Source organism: Eleutherodactylus coqui, chromosome 12, assembly GCF_035609145.1.
Source record: "Eleutherodactylus coqui strain aEleCoq1 chromosome 12, aEleCoq1.hap1, whole genome shotgun sequence".
Lineage (NCBI taxonomy): Eukaryota > Metazoa > Chordata > Amphibia > Anura > Eleutherodactylidae > Eleutherodactylus > Eleutherodactylus coqui.
In genome coordinates this window covers 64909069-64923411 of record NC_089848.1, presented here as the reverse complement: position 1 = coordinate 64923411, position 14343 = coordinate 64909069, and the positions used below count along the sequence as shown (strand labels likewise).

Genomic DNA, 14343 nt, shown 5'->3' with positions numbered 1-14343 from the left:
ACGGGAAGAGGTGTATAGTTGGGTGTCGTCAGCATACAGGTGGTATTGGAGGCCAAATCTCCTGATGGTTTGTCCAACAGGGGCTGTGTAGATAGAGAAAAGGAGGGGGCCGAGGACCGAGCCCTGGGGGACCCTAACAGCAAGGGGAAGAGGAGGGGAGGTAGAGCCAGCAAAGGAGACGCTGAAAGAGCGGTCAGATAGGTAGGAGGAGAACCGGGAGAGAGCAGTGTCCTTTAGGCCGATGGAGCGAAGCATATGAGGAGGAGTTCGTGGTCAACAGTGTCAAATGCTGCGGAGAGGTCGAGGAGGATCAGTAGGGAGTAATCGCCCCTCGATTTGGCTGTCAGTAGGTCATTGGATACCCTTGTAAGGGCAGTTTCTGTTGAGTGTTGAGGTCGGAAGCCAGACTGTAGGGGGTCTAGGAGAGAGTTCTCTGATAGATAGCTTACAAGGTGGGAGTAAACTAGGCGTTCTAGTAGTTTGGAGATGAAGGGAGATTAGAGATGGGTCGGTAGTTGGCAGCATCAGTCGTGTCAAGAGTCGGCTTCTTTAGCAGTGGGGATATGATGGTGTGTTTGAAAGAAGAGGGAAAGATGCCAGAGGTCAGAGAGAGGTTGAATACAGTGGTGAGATGGGAGATGACCACTGGGGAGAGGGATTGGTGGAGGTGTGAGGGGAGAGGGTCGCTAGCGCAGGTGGTGGGGCGAGCAGAGAAGAGCAATTTGGAGACTTCTTCCTTTGTCATTGGTCAGAGTACAGTGAGCAGGAGCTAGATGCAGTGCTGACAAGACTAGGGTCCAGGCTAGTCTGGGATTGGGAAGTCATTTCCTGACAGATGTCTTCAATTTTCTTCTTGAAGTAAGCAGACAACTCTACGGCACTGAGATCTATCACAGGGGGCTGCGGTTTAGGGCTGAGAAGGGATATTGGAGCAGAAAACCCATCATAGTACCTCTGTTGACTCCAGACACAGCACCTCACCTAGACTTGTGAACTTACCAGCTGGACTTTAGAGGACTGGCAACATGTGGCGTGGTCTGATGAGTCACAGCACCAATTGTTTCAAGCTGATGGTAGGGTTCATGTATGGTACAGAACCCATGAAGCCCTGGACCCCAGTTGTTGGTTCCATACTGGGGTGAGATGTCTTCTCATGGCATAGGTTGGGTCTACTGGTCTACCTAAGCATGTCATTGACTGGTGTCCAATATGTTTCACCTTGGTGACCATTTAAAGCCCTTTATGGACTTCATGTGCCCCCATAATGATAGGATATTCCAGCAGGATAATGCAGCATGCCATTGGGCCCAGGTTGTTCAGAACTGGTTCAGGGAACATTCTAGAGAGTTTCTACGAATGGTGCAGCGTGCACATTCACCTGACATTAACCCAATCGAGCATTTATGGGACAGATCCATTTGCACCTGAGCTCCTGTGAAAATGGATCTGTGAGTGGTTCATCGAGTGCTGCAGTGATTGGTTCTCGACCGCCACAGTTCAGCCAAATCACAGCCAGCGATTCTTGGAGGCGGGGTTTTTGAATCTCCTAATCCAGGAAGCGCTGACAGAAAGACTGAAAACAAGTGCTGGGTAACCTGCGCAGAGAAGTGCAGTGGAACTGACAGCAGCTGTTAGGTGATGTATTGTGTTTTTTAGTTTTTTAATGTAGATAGGGCTTAGTTTAGGGACAATCAGTAGGATTTCTTACTGTAAAAGTTGTGTTGCACCGCAAGAAAACCGTTTTCATGAGATGCAACACAAAGGAGGCTTTATAGAGAAACATGGGCTACAAAACATTGCAAATTGTGGCAATATTTAGCAACCCGCAATCTAGCAGCCTACCTAGTCAGATGAATCCAGATTTCTATTGCACCATGCTGATTGTAATTTGGCGCAAGCAGCGTGATTGATAAACCATTCCCATCAGGTGTTCAAGAGCAGGTCAGCACCTCTAATTTGCGGCGCATACAAGCTATCCTGTCCGCATGGGCCAATACCCCTGAAGAACCGTTTCATAACCTAGTGGAATAGAAGTCACGACTAATTGCTGCGGTTCTGAAGACCAAAGGAGGTCCAACGTGCTACTAGATAGGGGGGGGGGGCTCTAATAAAGTGTCCATTCAGTGTATTTACAGCCATAACATTAGGTAATGATTCACAAACAAGAATATAAAGGCTGCCTGTCCTCGGATGTTTTTGCATTGTGTTCCCCGCAGCGATAATCCGGCTGCGGAGAACGCAGCGCACACTTTCCATAGCGTTGCTATGGAAAGTGCAGCCCCCCCGTCCACAAGCGGAGAATCATAGCGATTCTGCGCTCACGGCCAGCAGATCACAGCATGCTGTGAATTTCCATGATTCTCCGCCTGTGGATAGGCAGCCAAAGGCAGAGATCAGCAACTCCGAAACATTGACCTGGAAATCGAAAGTAAATTGCAGTTTTGTCTTTTTAATTATTATAGTTTGTACATGAAAATATAGAACTAGGTTAACATACATGATAAAAAACCCAGAAAAAGGTTTTCTGCACGGCCGGGATACACGGGACTCTACAGAACACTCCTGCTTTTCTGTGTTGAAAGGAAACCTTCAGTTGGCATGTCGACATATTTCGGGCATGTTGGGTGTAATTACTGATAACTCAATAATACTAAAGAGCACATGACAGAAGGAGCAGCCAGGTCATCATATGACTGAACCAGCAGACACAAGCCGTTTCATCCTGAAAATTAACCATTTGATCAAGTATCATTTTAGAGATCTCGAGAGAGAGGTCTTTATTATAGATGTTAGCTGCCACCCCATTGGGTATGTAGCAGATTCAGCTCCTGAACCTTCTCAATACCCACCTTCTTCCCTATGACGCACATGTACTTCAGAGGCTAAACAAGTTGTTTTTCAGGAATTTACTATTAATGACCTATCCTCAGGATAGGTCATAAATAGTTGACCCATTGCTCAGAATCAGCTGATTCGCCAGCGTGTCATTGGTGGTCAGAGTTGGAATTATAACAGAATGGCTTTGCTCCCACAAAAAAAATAAAAAATAAATGGATGGCAGTGATGCCTTCCATAACACTTCCAGTCGCTCACTGTAGTCAGAGCCAAAAGCGTAACAGAATAGCTTCACTTCTATTGAAATCAGCAGATGCGGTCTTCTATGACACTTGCGGCTCTGACCACTGATGCGGACATCAAGACTCGATGCACTTACAGCAGGCCAGAGGATCAGCTGATTGTTGGAGATCGCAAGCGGCAGACCCCTACCGATCAACTATTGATGACCCATCTTCAGCATAGGTCATCCAAAGTAAATGCCTGGAAAACTCCTGTAATGACAGGAGTCATCCATTATTAGTAAACCACGGCTTCTTTCTTCCAGAATCAGAGTCACACCTATCCATGGATTGCGGTTGGTATTGCAGTTCAGTTCTAAAGAAGTGAAACGGGCCGAAGTCCAATACATTATACAATCTGTCTGCACATTCAGAGAAACCCAAGTCTGACGTCTTCCAAAAACAATCTTTTTTGGAATTGATGGGAACAACTTTGGTAAATTTTGTGATCTTCCAAATTACACCAAAATGTATACTTTATTAGTAAAAGCATTGCTGTACATACAAGTTATTTAAAAGTGGAAGACTTTCATAAAAATACATATCTTTAGTAAATTCTAGAAATAGCAATGATTTCTATAAGTCCATTTACAGTTATATACAATTCATGACAAAGACCAAACAACAAGTTGGCAGCACGATTAGTGATTTATTTTATGGTTAGGAGGTCTACTGGTGGAGGCACCAAAGGAACCTTTCCTAGTGCAAACATCTTCGATTCAAACTGCAGGAGGTCTTCTTGGGAGAGTTCATTCCGGGGCGTAAACAAGGCGCTGGACAACATAGCGTCCGCTCCAGAGCTACCTGTGACTCCTGGCCCAAATAATGAAGCTCCTGGTGTAGATGGAGTGCCTGTGGTCCCTGCCCCAAAACCAGATGTTCCTGTAGAACTTGACAGTCCTCCAAAGCCAGAAGTACCAGTGTTCCCTCCACTTACATTACTTCCAAAGCCACCAGTCATAGTTGTTCCTCCAAAACCAGAGGACGTTGCTGAACCAAAGGCAGGAACAGCCGTGCTAGGAGCAGCTGAAGCTGACCCAAAGCCGGAGAACGTTGAGGCTGCTCCACCTGAAGTAGTAGTTGGTGCAAAAGAAAATGAAGCGGCAGACGTAGCCCCCATATCGCCAGATCCAAATGAAGGCTTACTATTGAATGCTGGAGGACTGGAAAAACTAGAGGGGGCCCCAGCATTTGGAGGAGCAGCAGGGGTGTCTACTTTAAAACTGAAGTTGGCTGCTGTAACAGTTTTGTTGGGCGAAGTACCTGGAAAAAAAAGGAAATCCAATTAAAAAAATAAATAAATCACCATACAACGCAGTAAGACATGGTGGGATCAGTAATGTGAGTGCTACCAATAAAAGTTTCTGTAAGAACCATTTCCTGACGCTTGGCTGAAGGATATTTGGTCTCACGGCGCCCACTAGGTGTACTGCCATTGACACACAACCACCTTTGCCTCCATTTGCACTGGTGTTGGGAATGACAAAACTAAATTGCTACGGAGTGAAACCAGGTTGTCTTTAGCAACGAATCCAGGTTTAGTTTTGGCACCGACGACGGCCATATTTGTGTCTGAAGACCTAGAGGTGAGCACCTCAATCCTGCCTTTGAGGTGGAGCGGCACACTGTCCCCTGCTGGTGTGATGGTCTGGCGGGCCATCGCATACAACAGTCGGTCACCCCTAGAACATGTATGGGACCATCTGGGACACCAACTTCGATAGCCTACAAATTTGCACAATCTAGAGGCTCAGTTAAACGTGGACTGATATATCACAGGATACCATACAGGAACTATATGAGTTGCCCTCCCATATTACATCTTGTATCCAAGGTAGAGGCGGTACAACAGGGTACTAGAGCCTCCATGTCCGCCTGTATCACATCTTGTATCCAAGCTAGAGGTGGTACAACAGGGTACTAGAGCCTCCATGCCTGCCCGTATCACATCTTGTATCCAAGCTAGAGGTGGTACAACAGGGTACTAGAGCCTCCATGCATGGCCGTATCACATCTTGTAACCAAGCTAGAGGCGGTACAGAAGGGTACTAGAGCCTCTATGCCTGCATCACATATTGTATCCAAGCTAGAGGTGGTACAACAGAGTACTAGAGCCTCCAAGCCTGCCGGTATCACATCTTGTATCCAAGCTAGAGGTGATACAACAGGGTACTAGAGCCTCCGTGCCGGCCGGTATCACATCTTGTATCCAAGCTAGAGGCGGTACAACAGGGTACTAGAGCCTCCATGCTCGCCTGTATCACATCTTGTATCTAAGCTATAGGCGGTACAACAGGGTACTAGAGCCTCCCTCCAATGGGTCAGTTTTACACAATAAATGATCCTTTTGCTCTGATATTGTAATCACTTATATCAATGTTATGATGTAGGATGCATCTATATGCACTCCTCAGTCAGTAAGTAACGGCCATTTTTTGTGATTTTTTAGCAATAAATGTCACTGTGAAAAAAAAAGTTAGGCTACGTTCACCAATGAATGGCTGTAACATGTTCATTGATTGATTCTTGAGCACCGCGGCTCAGCTAATCACAGCCCGTGCTTCCTGGAGACGGGGATTTTAAACCTCCAATCCAGGAAGTGCTGACTGAAGACTACAGAAGTGTGCCGGAGCAGACAGTGCCTGATAAGTCATGTATTTATTATTATTTTTTTATGTAGATAGGGCTTATTTTCAGGGTAAGGCTTATATTTCAAGCCCCCACCCAAAAATCCCAGCAAAACACTGACTTTGTAGCGACACAAAATCACGATATCGCACAGACCACAGATGAGCCATCGCTGCGATATCGTGTCGCCCCTGTGAAAGCGGCCCAATGGAGTGAGGGAACAACAATTACTTTAATAGAGAAGTAACTTGGCTGAACTGTTTCAAGCGCACAATGAGTACTTACTTGAGGCCCCAAAACCAGACTGCTGTAAACCGCCAAATGACCCGGACTGCTGTGGATCTCCAAACGATGATGGCGCTGGTTTGGTGAGCTGATTAAGCTGAAAATACATGAACAAGGCGATATTACATTTAACCCTGGATTTTTTTAATGACGCCATTTAATGTACCATACAGTGTGCGGGAAAGAAAAACATAACCTTCTGCGATTTTTGGGGTGGGGAGGGGCTTGGTGGTTGGAGTGGAAAAATGCAGCAATTGTCCAGTTTTGGGGGTTTTGTTTTTACACTTTGCGGTTAAATTGTAAATTGGCTTTATTCTGTGGGTCAGTATGATTACAGCGGTACCAAAGGTGCATAGTTTGTGTTTTACTACTTGTATAAAATACAGACCCTTATGAACATTGCAATTCCAATTAATAAGCTACCATACATGGCAATCCTGGAGGCCAATTACAGGCTTCTGGCTGACATGGCAACTCATTGACACCCAAGGACCAATGGGCTGACAGTGGGCACCCCATTTACTGTGGCATCTAAGGGGGTTCAACAACTAGGATTAGAGTTATTGCTGATGCCTGCCGCTGTATAAAACAGCTGGCGACCGCTATGTATGAATTAATTCCTGTATAAATCAAGCCCTGCACATATCCACCGTAAAAATATAGCACATGGCAATAAGGGGTTAAAGTATATACAATGTAGTGTGAAGTCATGTGCTTCTTCGTACTAGTCTAGTAGAACTGTGGATAAATATTTAAAGCATAGCTAACTTTTCAGAACTTTTCATAACATTATTTCTGGCCATTATATAACTTACCGTATTTTTCGCCTTATAAGACGCACCGCTCTATAAGACGCACCCCCGTTTTAGAGCGGGAAAATAGGGGAAAAAAAATTATTACTCACCTCCCCCGGCGTTCTGCGGAGCTGCTGCAGGCTATCGCTCCCTCCTGGTCCCCGGCAGAGCATTGCTTTCTGGACGCGGGGCTTGAAATCCCCGCCTCCAGAAAGCTAATACTGTGATTGGCTAACACACGCCGTCAGCCAATCACAGCCATTCAATGACATCATTGAATGGCTGTGATTGGCTGAAGGCGCACGTGTGTTAGCCAATCACAGCCATTCAATGATGTTACTTCACAGTATTAGCTTTCTGGAGGCGGGGATTTCAAGCCCCGCGTCCAGAAAGCAATGCTCTACCAGGGACCAGCAGGGAGCGACAGCCTGCAGCAGCGCCGCAGAATGCCGGGGGAGGTGAGTAATATTTTTTTTTTGACAGGAGAGAAATCTTCTAACTGATCGCACATTTGTTTGCGCGATTGCGAATTTAACGCACAATCGCGCTAAATAAATCGCGTCCGCGCTAAAAATGGTGATCGGAACGAATTTTTGGCACATTCGCTTCATAAGACGCAGGAACTCCCCCCCCCCCCCGCTTTGGAGGCGGAAAAAGTGCATCTTATAAAGCGAAAAATACAGTAGATCCTGTATTCCTCCTCTACAAGCTGCATCTCTTGATTCTCAGTTCTATCAGTACTGGTAGGAGGAGCCAGGCTGCTGTGCTGTGTTCTATAGACTGTGCACAGAGAACTACAGATTCTGCTCTCAATGTGATGCACATCCAGATATATCATTATGTATGAGTGTACAGCACTACTGAACAGTGTAGATGTAAATAAAGAGCAGTATATAACGCACTATTCGCTCTAAGGGGGCTTTTACACGGGACAATCTATTGGGCAACAAATGCCCGACAGTCCGTCCCAGCGATAATCCTACCTGTGCCTTTACACAGGAACGAGTACTGCCGATTGAATGCAGGCTTTGTAGTGAAAGGAGGCAGAGTGGGGCCGGGGATCGTTCGCAGTAAGCAGGCAGTCGTTCATAAGTGAATGACTGCCTGTTTAGACCCAACAATACGGCGTTCGGTTTTCTGCACCTAGGAGTGAAAATGTTCAGTTGCTGCATGCTTTTACACTGAACTAGAATTGTTCAGATTCTTGCTGGTTCTTGGGAATCCAAACAATATTCCTTCCGTGTAAAAGCACCTTAAGTAGGTCTGTGCGAGTCTCTGCCTCTGTCCCCAATCCTCCTTCTCCTCTCACAGACTTCAATAAGCACTAAGACTCATCCCCTCTGCCACTTCCTGTTTTGCCCTTGTGCCATCTCCAGTTACAGAGATGCCGGCAGGCAGTGGACAGCAAGTTAAGAGGAAAGGAGACCCCTAGTGGCCAGCACAGGGATTTTTCAGCAAAAATACTTATTTTATGTCAATGAAGTGAATAGCACTTTTGCTAGTTATTACACTTCCTACCATATAAGCACAAGTTGCTTGAAAAGTAAAGGCCCATTTACACGTAACGAATATCGCTCAAAATCCGTTCAAACGACCTAAAATGAGTGATAATTGTTACATGTAAATGCGGACATTATGCACTTTTTGTCTGAACGATGACTTTAAGATGAACTTAAAATCCATCATTCAGACACTGATAGATAAAGTATCTCTCAACAGACCGCACACAGTTATCTCCACGGGAGACGGCAGATAATATCGTAATTTGCCGGCAACCATGAACAGAACAATTAATTGCACACTGGGCTCTGCAAACAGCTCCTGGCAGCCCATTTACATGGTAATAAAGAGGATAAAGTGTTAATGGCCATGAATGTCCATTAACACTTTATGCAAATAGGTCGCAAAATTTTTAATCTTTCAGTAGTTTGAAAGATTATCTTTGTGTGTAAAAGGGCCTTCAGTATCTATGTAATCCAATCCAATATCTCCTACAGGACTACTACCTGACAACAATGTGATGTTATCTTACCAGTGCAGAGACAGAGGAAGGATTCCAGTTCTTAATTTCATGTGTCCTTTGTTTCCACTGGTTGACCAGCTGTTGTACTGAACTCACCTGATAAGCAGAAACAAGTCAGACAATTAGTAAAAAGGCATGTATCTGATTAACCCATTAACGACCAAGCACAGTAAATTTATGTCCCTTGGTCCTGGGCTTTAAACCCAGCCGATAGTAAAAAAAATACGGTGGAGGTTTAAAGCCCTTGCTTCTGCAATCAATCAGAAGCATGTCGGCTTGTCAGCTGTTAGTCACAGCTGATAACCCAGAGGAGAAGGCAGGAATGGTTTTTAACCCCTTCTGTCTTCTCCTTTCCCCGAGTACACAGCGCTCAATGAGCACTATGTACTAAAGAGTCAAAGTATAACTTCCACTACACAAACCAGCAGTCACATGATCCCTGGGATTCTCTGCTACAGAGTCCTAGCAGACTCAGATCAGCTCTGCCAGTGACTATTGTCACTACAGGGGATGTTTTCCCTGTAACTGGAGCTACTATGGATGTCTCAACTACAGTGGAAAAGTGTCAAAAAAAAAAAAAAGCTGATAACCCGAAGGAAGAGGGAGTAGAGGTTTTTAACCCCTTCTGCCTTTCTCCTTTCACTAGTACACAGCACTCAATGAGCGCTAGGTACAAAAGAGTGAAAGTGGAAGGGTTTCTTCCACTACGCGAGCCAACGATTCCGTGACCGCCTGGATTCCCTGGCACAGCACAGCTGCAGGGTACTAGCAGCCCCTGATCAGTTCTGCCGGTTACTATTGTCACTACAAGGGGTGTTTTCCTTGTAACTGGGGCTCCTATGGACGCCTAAGCTACAGTGGAACAGTAACAAATTAAAAAAAAAGAAAACACAACAACATGTGAATGTCCCCCAGAGGTCTTATATGACATCATGGGGGACATAGATAGTAAAAACCATTATTACAGAATAAAATAAATGTACCTAAAAGAAAGAAAAATACCCCAAAGCCGACACCAACCAAAATCGTCACATGTGCCCTGTAATCCAAAACTATACATATTATATATCAAAATGTCCGAAACAAAATGAGGAACCCGTTCCAATACTTTATTTTAGCGCAAATATACTAATTTAAAAAAACACAACAAAAAACTATAAAATATATTTTTAAAAAAAGGAGACATGCCGCAATTTTTCACTGCAATACGCGGGACAAAAAAAGCCTTTCACATGTAAACAATGGGGTTCAGATTCGTACATCTCACGACGCATAAATCTCGTGCGATTTTCTCGGCGTGTGAAAGTGGCCTAAAGCCGCCTTCACACAGGGGCGAGAAAATCGTGCGATTTTAAGCGATGCGAGAGTGTAAGAAAATGCAAAATTACGAAACCCATATTTTTCAATTACTTCGTTCCCATGTGCGATGTTTCCGGTCCAGCGATGCTGCGAGATTTGTAAATCCCCGCATGTCCTAGCTTTCTGCATTTTGCTATTTTTTCTTGCCTGTGTTTCCCTATGGAGCCTCAGATTTATCGCATCGCATGTGATACGTTATTAATATCAGTAACTCCTGTTCTAGTCTATCGCTCGAGAAAACCGCGGGCTGCAGCGATGCGATATTATTTTCCAGAAAAAAAGATCGCTGTTGCTTAAACATCGCGCTCGCAAATATGCGATATCGCGCTCGCCTGTGTGAAGTAAGCCGAAGGGAAACAAAACTTACACCACAACAAAAATATACTGAAAAATTAATTGGCGCAGAATTTTGAATGTATTCAGTACAAGGAAATAAGATGGTACGGAAGGGCGGACCTTCACCTCAACGGAACACCCCGAACTAGTTTTTGTGAAATGTCTTGAAGAGAGAAGTTTAGTAACTCCCGTTATCTGGCCTTGAAGCCTGCAGCACACCGCTGCGGTATATCGGGTGCCGCCATCTAATCGCGCTAAATAAATATTAAAACAATGAAAAAAATTACATAATTTTGAAAATGTCCTTCACTGTGAGATTTATAACATTCCCAACGCAACTCTTCAGGCGAGATGTCAGTAAAACCTGTCAGAGAAAGAAATAGAAAAATGTCACTTGGCCACTTGTGGTCACCATGACAATGTAACACTGCAATACCATTACACTGCATTACCGGATAAGTGCTTCTGGTCCTTCAAGACACAATACACCGAGAACAGCCACTGCCCAGAAGATTCCCACGCCTCCAGGTCCTGTAGGATGTCAATTCTAGACAAACGTTAGAGACAACATACGGTCATTGTAAAAAAGTATCAGTACAGAAATTGGAATCCATTTAGCTTGTGCGGCGATGTCCGAGCGCAGCGTTCATGTGCCCGACAAGCGACGTGACCTCATATGGCCTTAGGGTAATGACCAGCCATAAGCGATCATGTACATATGAAACGCTCTGCTCTACCTTCTCCTCTGCTATGGGGGCACTTTGGTCCTGCAATGCCTTATCGCTTGTATTAGCGATCATAGGCAATGCAAGACACCTGTCAGTGGCGTCCTGTTGCCATGAGAACCCGTCGAGCTCTCTGCGATTTCATCATGAGAGTCCGATGACATCACAGAGGGAGCGCACTGTGAACCCCTTTACATACCGCGATCTACATAGATCGTGGCAGGGAAGGGGCCAACAGCGGGGGTCGCTGTCCCAATGCACCCCCGCTGTGGCAGCAGAAGGCCGGCTATCGGTGACATCCAGCTTCTGCTGTCAGATAGCGCAAGATCTTTTATGATCTGGCGCTATCCCGAGGACGTAAGTGTACATCCTGTTGCGTTAAATACCTCCCTGCCAAGACGCACAGTTACGTCCTGTGACCTTTTAAACGAGCAAGTGATGTCACCGCTGGCTCGTTCGCACAGCCTGTTCAGGCTGGCGGATACATCGTTGGCTCGTTCCAACGAGAATCGTTCAGTCGTTCACATTCACTGTATATAAGTGAGGGAGGACGACACAACGAGCGCCGGTTAAACCGAACGATTAGCAAATTTTATACCTCCGTTATATGAACATCAAACGGTTCTCATTCGCCGTTGGCTCGCGATTAACCCAAACAATTATCATTCACTTTCTCTCGTTTGAGCAGTAATGGTTCTGTCTAGAAGCCGCCCGAGTCATATAACGCGGCGGCGGTAGGCGGAGAGGCGATTTCACACTATCTTCCGCAGTGCTACAGTGGAAGATAGCGTGAACGGACGGCGTCCATTGACTGCAATGGAAGCCGTCCGCGCGTACACCCGTGGCAAATAGAGCATGCCGCGGGTGAGGACGGGAGATTTTACGGTGCGGAATTCCGCACCGTGAGCCCTGAGCTATTAGGCTCAATAGAACCTAATAGCTGCGGGCAACTCGGCGGATTTCCGCCGCGAATTACGCGGCGGAAATCCGTCTGTGGGAAGGAGGCCTAAAAAAGGTGTAAGTACTCACAAGGGGCTTCTCTCCTTGTCCGGCCCGCCGTCTCCTCTGGCGTGGTCCTCCGTTGACAGTGAAGTAAATCGGTTTTGCGGTGTGAAGAATCCGGAAGGGGCATTGGATTTGGAATGCCTGTTTCTATTATCACTTCTGTCGGCGTCCTTGTTGGTCCAGGTTAGGTTTTTGGAGAAGGTAGCCGGCTGCACGTATCGCTGGCCTGACGAACCCCAGTTTGATGACGCAGCTTAGAGGCAGATAAAGAATAGCGCGGTTACGTCTCCATGCAAGAAAACATCTAAGTGGTTCCCATCTTAAGACAGATCAATAGGATAGGCCCTGAATGGCTGATAGTTGTGCAGTCAATCATGCTTGTCGCTTTGGTCTTCATTTCAGCGGCAGGGCGGATTTAAATTGCGTAATCCGCGTAGACGATCCGCTGTTGAAGACGCCCATAAAAAAGCATGAGCTTCTGTGGATTTGAATTGCGAATTCCGCGAGCAGAAAATAAATCGGCTCAGCCAATTCATAAATCCCGCCTTCACAACGTGATTGGTTCTTCAAACTCTGCTCAGCCAATCCAGAGCTGGATGAACCAATCCCAGCCCTCACATTGGTTCATCGAGCCCTGCATGGATTGGCTGAGTAGTGCCATTGCTCCCTGGAGGTGGGACTTTTGAATCCTGCAACCAAGAAGTGATCCTCTGTGAGCAAACGAGGACTGCAGGCCCCCTGGTGGAGCAGCAAGAGGACCCGGACTGGGCTTTTTAGGTAAATATAACTTTTTTCTCCCCTTCTTCAGGGAATGCAGTTAGGGCTTATTTTAGGGGTAGGAAAATGTATCACATCGCACAAAAATCGCTAGTTCGTGAGATGCGATAAACTAGGAAGAACCATAAAAAAAAGCCATTTGCGGCTGTATAGACCAGAGGTTAGCACTGCCGCCTTGCCGTGGTGGGATCCCAAGTTCAATTCCCATGACGGTCAGATTCAAGCTCGGACCTCCAGCACTGCTGAGCCAACACACTGTCCGTTCTACTTAAAGAAGAGACAATATTTTGGCGATTTTTAGCAAAACTCAGCCTGATTTTATCAGCCGGCCAATCACAACGAGCCGCACTAACCGCAAGCTCTTACAAACAAGATCCCCCTCTCAAAAAAAAACGATACAACTATTTTTTTCTCCTTTCACCCTAATAAGTTTTCCAAAGTTTTTTCAACACATTATATGGTACATTAACCCCTTAATGACTGCCAATACGCCTTTTTTTACGGCACTCACTAAAGGGTTTTAAACCTGCGCATACAGTAGATCTTTTTAAGGCGATGTCTTGGCTGACTGCTGACGGCCAGGCTCCTGCTCTAACTGCCAGGAACGGAGAAACCTCAGATGCTGGCAGTTTAACCCCCTACATGGCCCACGGATGGCGACATCTGGCCCGCCGCACCGACAGCAGCCCGGACGATCAGCTGATTGACAGCGATCCCGATCAGTGGACCCCTGCAATCAACTACCGATGACCAATCCTGAGGAGAGCTAATCAATAGCAGATCAGCGGCGCTCCGCCACTCGGGACACCGCTGATCAACTGATCCCTATGGATGGCCAGAACTGCCGGAGCGCCATCCAGTGGATATTTATTGCACTCTCTGCCACTCACTTCAGTCTTTGCTATAGCGCCCCCTCTCTTCTAGGTAGGCCACTGCAACCATCCTAGCCTAATATTAGTAACAGATACCTGCGCCCTGTTCCTGGTACCGGTTATGTCCATACTGCCGTCCGTCTCTCGGATGTTCATTCCAACACCTGTCTCCGAACTTGCAGCGTCCCTGCAGGTAGAAGTTGCAGACCACCATGTCGTAAAGTACGCAGGGAGCGATTCTCAGATCATGCCGGAAAGCAACGTACTACTTCACGCCAACAAATACCGCTCACAGCACACGTGTTGTTAGCAACGGCTAGGTTGCGCTGTAGATCCCGTGGCGGCCTGTAGGTGGCGCGCTGCTTGGCGATCAGACAAAAAATCGGCGCTGACGTCACGCGCGTCTGTCTGCACTCAGTATAC

At 46.3% G+C, this 14343-nt stretch overlaps 1 protein-coding gene across 1 annotated transcript; it reads right to left on the bottom strand.

The window, feature by feature from the left end:
* Positions 1 to 2486: 2486 nt before the first annotated feature.
* NUP42 (nucleoporin 42) lies at positions 2487 to 14250 on the bottom strand. Its single transcript, XM_066584557.1, has 7 exons — positions 14017 to 14250; positions 12296 to 12524; positions 10994 to 11088; positions 10829 to 10905; positions 8856 to 8942; positions 6030 to 6126; positions 2487 to 4379 (listed from the first exon to the last, which is right to left on the bottom strand). The coding sequence occupies exons 1-7, from the start codon at positions 14132 to 14134 to the stop codon at positions 3766 to 3768; spliced, it is 1317 nt and encodes a 438-aa protein (XP_066440654.1). The 5' UTR covers positions 14135 to 14250; the 3' UTR covers positions 2487 to 3765.
* Between the last annotated feature and the right edge of the window lie 93 nt (positions 14251 to 14343).

Bases quoted from the DNA above. Each gene is read 5' to 3' on its own strand.
- NUP42 (XM_066584557.1), bottom strand. From the start codon at position 14,134: ATGGTGGTCTGCAACTTCTACCTGCAGGGACGCTGCAAGTTCGGAGAC. The intron at 10,906-10,993 runs GTAATGCAGTGT...TTTCTCTGACAG, and splicing joins GGACCAGAAGCACTTATCCG to GTTTTACTGACATCTCGCCT. The intron at 4,380-6,029 runs GTAAGTACTCAT...TTTTTTTTCCAG, and splicing joins GTCTGGTTTTGGGGCCTCAA to GTACTTCGCCCAACAAAACT.